General features: G+C 50.0%; 1 protein-coding gene across 1 annotated transcript; it reads left to right on the plus strand.

Annotated features, from left to right (window-relative positions):
- The first annotated feature begins 540 nt into the window (after positions 1–540).
- GJC3 (gap junction protein gamma 3) lies at positions 541–8,498 on the plus strand. The gene is made up of 2 exons (XM_056128541.1): positions 541–715; positions 4,252–8,498. The coding sequence occupies exon 2, from the start codon at positions 4,386–4,388 to the stop codon at positions 5,190–5,192; it is 807 nt and encodes a 268-aa protein (XP_055984516.1). The 5' UTR covers positions 541–715; positions 4,252–4,385; the 3' UTR covers positions 5,193–8,498.
- Positions 8,499–8,956: the final 458 nt, after the last annotated feature.

Raw genomic sequence — 8,956 nt, forward strand, 5'->3', positions numbered from 1 at the left:
CAGCTGGGGCGGAGGACAGGGCGGGTCCTTGGCAGGGTAGGGGTCTCCCTCTGTTCTCTGCTTTTTCCCTCTTGACCCCGCAGAGCCTGCTGATTAGCTCTGGGTGCCTGTCTGAGAGGGCTGGGGGTTCAGGCCTGAGACGGGGGAACTGAGAGAGTCTTCTGGAAATGACTCCAATTCCCTGCACTTGGGTCCCCGGGGCCCCAGACTGCTGGGAAAGAACTGGAAGAACGATCCAAACAGGACTTGGAATTTACCAAATTAGTGTGGCTGTCCTGGGCCAGGCTGAGCTCTGGGATGAGCCCTCTGTACATGATGTTGGGACCCCTTGAGCTGCAGGACCCCTGGAGACTCTCAGGTGGCCCAGGACTAGCTGTGGTCCTTGTGGGCTGGGCGCTGGGGGCAGCCCCAAGTGTCCAGCCCCAGCCAGGGACAATGAGATGGGCTGGGCTTTTGTGGGTGGGAGGGGAAGTATGCCAGGGCCAGAGGCCAGAACCGCTGCTGCAGAATCTGAACAGGCACAGGCGCCTCCCTGGCCTCACCCCAGATGAAAGTGATCAGCCCCACTCCACAGGGTCCAGCCGAGGATCCAGGACTGGATGGTGCTAGACCCTGGGCGCCGCTGCTCTGTAGTTGAATTCGGTGTCTCTCCCATCTCAGCTTGACCATCTGCTCCTTCACTTGGCCACAGGCTTCCCCTTTGCTAAGTGAGCTGGTGAGTTGGCATTGGTTCTGATTTTCAAAATAGGAAATAGGTTTCATCTTGTCCATATTTACCGTGTCTGTATGTGTGTATGTATGTGCATGTGACTGTGTGTGTATGTATGTGTGTGTGTGTATGTGTGCATGTGTGTGTTTGTGTGGGGTTAGGGGCCTCTCAGGAGGTGCTCCCGGGGCCTGCAGGCTAGTTCTGGGTGACATCGTGCCCACAAGTGGAATGGCTCGTTCCCTGTGTTCTCACAGGCCAGATCTCAGCTTTGGGCCCTCTTTCCAGCAGGTATTTACTTTTCATTATCTTCGGTTTGTTCCAAATTCTGGAAGAAAGATCCAGTCTTCTTGGGTTCCTCAGGGGCCTCAGAACTTTCCTGTGGGGGCTGCGTGTACCACCACTGACTTCTGGTCTGCAGGATTTTGCTGCAAAGACCCATTTGTGGGGCCGTGAACGTGGGCAGGGCTGCTTCTCTCTAAGATGCTCGAAGGAGTCACTGTGGGGATGAAGTTGGAATGGCATGTTCCATGCCAAATCTCTCTTTCCCTGTGTACCCAAATGCTTGCATGTTCTTCTGGGCCCGAGGCAATGGGGCGAGAGTGTGGGCTGCTTGTCGGGCTGCAGATGGCTGGGTGGGAGCGGGCTGCTGAGCAGACAGAGATGCAGCTGGTGAAGCTGGGCTTGTAGCCCGGTCGTCATTCATCCCGAGTAGGCCAGTTCTGAAGACTGACCTGGCCTCTCTCACCCCAGGGAGCAGTGGGAAAGCAGAGTCCAGGGGCCAGTGTTGATCCGAGCAGCTTCTTTGTTTTGGGGCCACACCTGGTGATGCTCAGGGGTTCCTCCTGCCTCTGCACTCAGAAATCACTCCTGGAGGTGCTCAGGGGACTATAATGGGATGCCGGGGATCAATCCAGATCAGCTGCATGCCAGACAAACACCTTCTCCACTGTCTTATTGCTCCTTTTGGAGCAGCTTTTTGTTGTTGTTGTTGTTTTGTTTTTGTTTTTTTGTGTCACACCCAGCAATGCTCAGGGGTTACTCCTGGCTCTGCACTTAGGAATTTTCTAACTCTACTCAGTGGTACAGTTAGAAAATTACTCCTAGCGGTGCTCGGGGGACCATGGGATGCTGGGAATCAAACCCGCGTGCAAGGCAAATACCCTACCCATTGTACTCTCCCTCCAGCCCCATTGGAACAGCTCTGATTGGGTCACAGACCCTGTCACCCTTGGGAGAATATTCTGCTGGACTCTTGGCGAGGTTCTTCCCTAAGCTGGTTAGGTAGAAAGCAGTGGGATTCAACCACCTACCAGTGGCCTGCTGCTGGCCCATGGCATTCAAAGGTTGAAAATTACAAGACTAAAGAACGTCAGATTAAAGTGAGCCCTGACGCCCACCCCCCAGTCTGTTTATTTGATTCCCCAGCCAGACCTCTAAGCTAGCCCAATCTCAACCTCACTCCATGGCAGAAAGTCCAGTATTGAGCCCCCACCCCCCCAAGCATTTCAGGCCATGGGGCCAGAGTGCTTGGAGCAAGAGGGTGCCTTTTCCCTGTGTGTGCACATCGCTGATGCATGGTGTTGCCTGGTGCATGCTCACACACACTTTCTAGTGTACAGTCCACATGTGCACACTTCCTGGTGCACGCATGTTCCCTGTCTGTGGTGGGTGGACATTTCCTGGTGCATGCATGTTCGGAGAGCCCGGCAAGCTACCGAGAGTATTCAATATGCCAGACACAGTAACAACAAAGTCTCCAATGGAGACGTTACTGGGCCCGCTCGAGCAAATCGACGATCAACGAGAGGACCTCGAGCATGTTCCTGGGTGTAGATAGATAACATTGGTTTGTCCTTTCTCCCTGGCCACAGGGAACTTTGTTTTTTTTTTGGGTTATACCCATCACAGTGCTCCTAAGGTGCTCCTTTTCCTCTGTGTTTATCTTTTTTTTTTCTTTCTGGGTCACACCCGGCGATGCACAGGGGTTACTCCTAGCTCTGCACTCAAGAATTACTTACGAATTCTGGAAGAAATATGGGATGCTGGGAATTGAACCCGGGTCAACCAAAAGCAAGGAGAATGCCCTACCCAAACTGTGCTATCGCTCCAACCCCTCTCTGTGTTTATCTTTAACTTCTATGCGCTCTGCTTTCTCGGTTAATCACCTATATTCCCAAGTCAGATTCTGTGACTTGTAAAGTCAGATCCTTCTAAGGACTCTGGATTTTGTATTTGTAAGTGAAATATTGCTTTTCTCTTTCCCTTATGCCCTTTGCATAGTTTACTTTAGAGCAATGTCCTTTTTTTGTACAGACACAGGAAGACAGTTAATGCTATGCTTTTGTAACTTGGGAGTTAATTGACTCCAAATAATATTCACTCCTGGGCATCTGTCATATTTACTTGACTTGTGCCTCGGTTACCCTTAGTTCCTAGCACCCCAAAAGCAGGGTCCCGATAAAGGGACTGGATGAACCCAGGGCAAGGAGTAAGCTACCTTGGCATCGAATCGGGACAGCCAAGTGCCATAAAACGTATAAGTTAAGAGCATGGTCATGGATAAATTCTGTCATGATCCAAAGAGAAGTGACTGGACAAGGACACTGCCGGGGTTAGGAAGGACTAATCTGGCCTGAACACTGTAGTCTGGGATCTATAGTGAGATGTCCCCAGGAGAGCCATCCTAATAGCTTAATATATCTCTTACTGTGTCCATACAAAATGACTAGAAAGATTATTAAGAAGTAAATTAAAAAAAATTAAAACATTTATTTGTTTTTTATTTTTAATGAATCACTGTGAGGTACAGTTACAGACATACAAACTTTCATGATTATATTCCAGTCATACAATGATAGAGCATCCATCTCTCCACCACTGCCCATTCTCCATCACCAATGTTCCCAGTATCCCTCCTGCCACCCCCTCATCCCTCCCCCAGCCCTCTGTTAAGAAGTAAATTTAAGGTGACTATTTCAGTGGTTATGGACCAAGGAAAGGAGAAGATCTTTGTCTTAAAGAGCTCCCCCAGAAGGAAGGGATTTCATATGTTGATTGTGCTATCTGACTTAGGTACTTGCTACCCCCAACCTTGGTAGTTGGGCTCTTGACTAAGGCTGTGAGACTAGGCATGGGAGACTAGCCTGGGGGAAAGTAGGAAATGAGAATGAGGGGCCTTGTGACTGGAATGAGGTGCTCGGTGAGATTGGAATATCACAGGGGGAGAATGGAATAAATGGCAGAATGGAGATTCGAATAAACAGCGACTGATCACCAACCAGCTTGGCTGCCCTGTTCCCTCCTTCATGTGTCTGTTGGTGGCGGCTGCAGACGGGGGTGGAGAAGCGGCTCATGGCCACTGAATGAGCACGGCAAGAGAGCCCGCTCACTTACTGAACACACACCTGGGTGCAGCATGACCCCCACGGAGCAATAGGGTAAAGGTGAGGGCAGGAAGGAAGAGAGAAGGAGTCAGCGCTCACTCAGCAGTTGTGAGAGGGGCTAGGAGCCAGCCACCCACTCACTGTTGCTCTTTTACACAGAAACTCGAAATAGCTCCAGTCAGAACCCGGGAATTTCTCCAGTTCCTGCCAGCAGCAAGGTGGCTGCTGACTGTGGCTGTGCATCACCCGTGAGCAGGCCCCGGCCCCCAGCAGGGTCTCCCTCGCCTCCCAGGATGTGTGGCAGCTTCCTGCGGCAGCTGACGGTGGAGTTGAGTCGGCACTGCACCCCTGTGGGGCGCCTCCTTCTGCCTCTGCTGCTGGGGTTCCGCGTCCTGCTGCTGGCCACAGTGGGCCTGAGCGTCTACAGCCACGATCAACGTGAATTCACGTGCAACACGCTGCAGTGGGGTTGCAAGGTCGCCTGCTACGACGCGGCCCACCCTCTCTCCCCTCTGCACTTCTGGGCTTCCCAGATACTCCTGGTTGCTGTGCCCAGTGCCATCTACCTGGGCTTCGCCTTCTACCACGTGCTCTGGCATTGGGATGCGTCTGGGAAGCTAAAGGAGGAGGAGACGCCACGAGAGGGTGGAGGCAGCTCTGACCACCAGGGAACTGGGGCCCGCCAGCTTTTCTGGGCCTACGTGGTCCAGCTGGGGGTGCGACTGGCCCTGGAGGGGGCGGCCCTGGGGGGACAGTACCAGCTCTACGGGTCCAAGGTGCCTGCGTTGTTCTTGTGTCGCCGGGAGCCTTGCCCCGGGAGTGTTATGTGTGTTCTATCGCGGCCGTCGGAGAAGTCCATCCTCTTGAAGACCATGCTGGGCCTCAACGGGCTCTGTTTCCTCTTCACGCTTCTGGAGCTGGTACTCCTGGGCCTGCGGAGATGGTGGCCCGCCTTGAAGCGCAGACGTCCCTTTTCTAAGTGCTGCCTGACCTTGGGGGCTGCCAGAGGTCACAAGGAACAGAGCGGTAACCTCCCAGAGGTGGTAACGAAAGGGCAACTGCAAGAAGTTGGAGAGGGGCCGATTTCTTCCAGCCCCTAAAACCACCCTCAGAGGGACTCTCTGGCTGGTCCCGAAGGGGACGCAGGCAGTGGTCCTCACACTGCTTCCTCCACTCAGTTTCTTCCCGTGCGCTACAGGCTACAACTCTGCTTCCTCCCCATCTGCTCTGGCTTACCTAGAAACAAGTCTCAGCTCTGATGGGCTGGGCCAGGCCAGCCCGAGCTATAGCACAGCAGGGAGGATGCTTGCTTTGCATGCAGCCTGCCTGGGTTCAATCTCTGGCATCCCCTATGGTTGTCCGAGCACCTCCAGAGCAATTCTTGAGTGCAGAGCCAGGAGTAACTTGTGAGCACTGTCAGGTGTGCCCCCAAACCAAACAAACACCGCCTCACCCACTCCAAGTCTCAGCTCTGTTTGCCCCTGACTTTGCAGGGTCGTGGTAAAGCTGCCCGATCAGTTCTTCTTCCAGTCTTGGTAGGCCATGAAGCATCTCCAAGGACTGACCTAAAGAGCTCAGAATCTCTGGGCTTGACACCCACCTGCCTTTCCTCAAACTGGGTTAGAGGCAGCTACAGAAGCCTCGAAGCCCCCTCTGTCCTGGCAGCCACCCCGAGGCTGGCTGGGGCCCTTCCTGCTGCCGTAAACCTTCCTCGGCTCCCACATTCTCTGAAACTTCTCAGCCTGTGACCTCCAGGGGCCCAGGTACCTTCGCACAGTCCTGTTCCCAGGGGCTTTCTGAAGAGACTCATTCCAAGTCCGCTACCCTTGGGGTCTGGGCCGTGTTCCAGGGCACACGAAGAGCCCTGAGTTCCCTTCACTTCTTCCCCTTCGTGACTGTGCAGGGCCAGTTGCCCTCAGAACCAAGCAAAGGCCCCCCTTAAACTCCCCCTCAAGGCACACGGCCAACATGGTGGGTTCGACGGCTGATTTGGGGTACCAGGAGGGAAGGACTCCTGCAGAGTCTAACTCAGTGGTTACTTCCTTGTCTTAAATTTTATTTCTATTTGCTTTTTGGCCACAGATAGTAGTGCGCAGGGGTTACTCCTGGCTCTGTACTTAGGAATTACTCCTGGTGGTCTTGGGGCCATATGAGGTGCCAGGGATTGAACCTGGGTTGGCCGTGTGTAAAGCAAGTGCCTTACCCATTGTACTCTCTCCAGCCCCTATTACAAAGAACATTTGTGTGGTATAGGGGGTCGCTTGTGGTGGTGCTTGAGGGCCATTCCCACAGGGATATAGCTAGGGGTCACTCCCAGGGTGCCAGGGATCATACATGAACCCCTCAGCACCCCACAGTGGGCACTTTACAGCATAGTTGTTTCTTTTTTGTTAGCTCATTGCCCTCATCTCTGCCTAGGGCCAGACTCTTTCCCCAGCATCTCTGTCCCCAGTTCTTGTCCTTGAATCCTCAGCACAGAGCAGTTCCTTCATTTTGTTTTCTTCTGAGTCCCAAGTTATATGAGTCAATCATGAAGATTCACTTATAGAGAAAGGAACTGATTCCCCCAGGGACACCCAGCTGCAGTGCACAAAATACTGACTGTCCTTTCTGCAACCCAGTTGTTTCATTAAAAACAAAAACAAAACAAACAAACACTGTCCTCCCGTTGTTCATCGATTTGCTCGAGCGGGCCCAGTAACGTCTCCATTTTTTTGGAGACTTATTGTTACTGTGTTTGGCATATTGAATACGTCACGGGTAGCTTGCCAGGCTCTGCCGTGTGGGCAAGATACTCTCGGTAGCTTGCCGGGCTCTCTGAGAGGGGTGTAGGAATCGAACTCAGGTGGGCCATGTTGGCTGCGTGCAAGGCAAACGCCCTACCCGCTCTGCTAACAAAATAAAACAGTATGACACTAATATCCAATGCCAGGTAAAACGGGCCAGGAGGACTGGTCAATGGTTGGTCAATTGTGTGGGAGATGGAGGGTAGTTAAGATAGAGGAGGGACCATTATGACAATACTAGTTGGAAATAATCACTCTGGACTAGAACTGAGTGTTGAAAGCAGATAAAGGGATATACATGATAACCTTTTAGCATCCATACCACAAACCACAATGCCTAAAATGAGAGAGAGAGAGAGAGAGAGAGAAAGAGAGAAAGAGAGAGAGAAGAGAAGTGCCTGTCATAGAGACAGGCTGGGGTAGGGGATGACTTGAAGGGGTGGGAGGGAAACTGGTGACACTTGTGCTCAAAATTCACACTGGTGGAGGGATGGGTGTTGGAAATTGTGACTGAGATGCAATTATGACCAATTTTGTAATGTTCATAATTGTAATGCTCAAAATCTATCTCATGGTGATTCAATAAAAAAATAATTAAAAAAAAATAAAAAAGAGAATCACTTGTTGGCTGAAAGATTCCCTGGGACTAGCCAAGTAAGCAAAGGGGAACAAGCAATATCATCAGTTCTAGCTTCTCCTCATCTGGGCCCTCCCTTTCCAACAGCTGTGCTGAGACAGAGTTCCCATGCCAGGAAATCTCATGCCAGGAAATTAGAAGTCAGCAAGTCAGTGGCTTTAGAATTGTATATCCACCCACACAAATGATTTTAGAATATTTCATTAACTCCTGCCCGCACGGCAGAGTCTGGCAAACTCCCCGTGGCGTACTGAGTATGCCAAAAACCAGTAACAATGATGGGTCTTATTCTCCTGACCCTGAAAGAGCCTTAAATATGGCACTTTCTAAAATTTCAAGGGCTAGGACGAAGGAGACGTTACTGGTGCCTGCTTGAGGAAATTGATGATCAACAGGATGATTGTGATCGTTCATTAACTCAGAAAGAAACCCTGCGACTATCTGCTGAGATCCTCCATCAGTCCTTTGACTCCGATGTATTAGCAATCACATTTTTTTTCTCTCGTAGGTTCTCTTTTCCTGGGAATACAAGTGGAGTTATATGATATGTGGTCTTTGGATACTGGCTTCTTTCCTTTTTCAAGTGTTTTGGGTTCATCCACATTGAAATGTCTCTAAGTACTTCATACCTTGCTGTGGTTGAGTGCTACTCACTATCTGGCTAAAACCAATTTTGTTGATCCATTTTCCAGTTGATGGGTATTTGAATGATCTCTCCTCTTTGACCATATGAGTAATGGTGCTATGAGAGTTTCAGATAGTTTTACTATGAAAAACGTGTTCCCTTTACCTTGGAAGCATACTTGCTAAGAGCTAGGATTAATATTGGGTTCTAGTCCAGACATCCACAGATTGGTTGGACTATATTGCACACACTCACCATCATTCCACCATTGTGCAAGTCAAGGATCACAACTATTGTGTGTGCAAAAACCCACATCTTTTTTTTACAATAAATAAAAATAAATTTTAATAAAGCAATTAGGCACTTCAAAAGTTGGAGTAATGCTCAATGGGTCTCTTATTATAATTTCAATCACTACATAATAAAGTTTTATACTATACATTACAAAATTCTAGAAAACACAATGGTTATTTGTTTTTCTGTAGGAATACAGAATAAAAAAGGATCTGGGGAGATAGTTCAATGATCTGAAGCTTATGAACCCTGGGTTTGCTCCTTTTTTAAAAATTTATATTTATTTATTGAATCACTGTGAGAAAAGTTACAAAGCTTTCAGGTTTAAGCTCCGGTCATGCAATGATCAAACACCTTTCCCTTCACCAGTGCTTATTTTTCATCACCAAGAACCCCAATATGTTCCCCACTCACCCCTTCCAATGCCTGCGAGGGAGATGAACTCTACTTAACTCTCTATCTACTTTGATTACATTCATTATTTCGACAAAAGATGCACCATTATTGTTTAGAGTTTACACC

The sequence above is a fragment of the Sorex fumeus genome, unplaced genomic scaffold (assembly GCF_029834395.1).
Source record: "Sorex fumeus unplaced genomic scaffold, SorFum_2.1 ptg000064l, whole genome shotgun sequence".
Lineage (NCBI taxonomy): Eukaryota > Metazoa > Chordata > Mammalia > Eulipotyphla > Soricidae > Sorex > Sorex fumeus.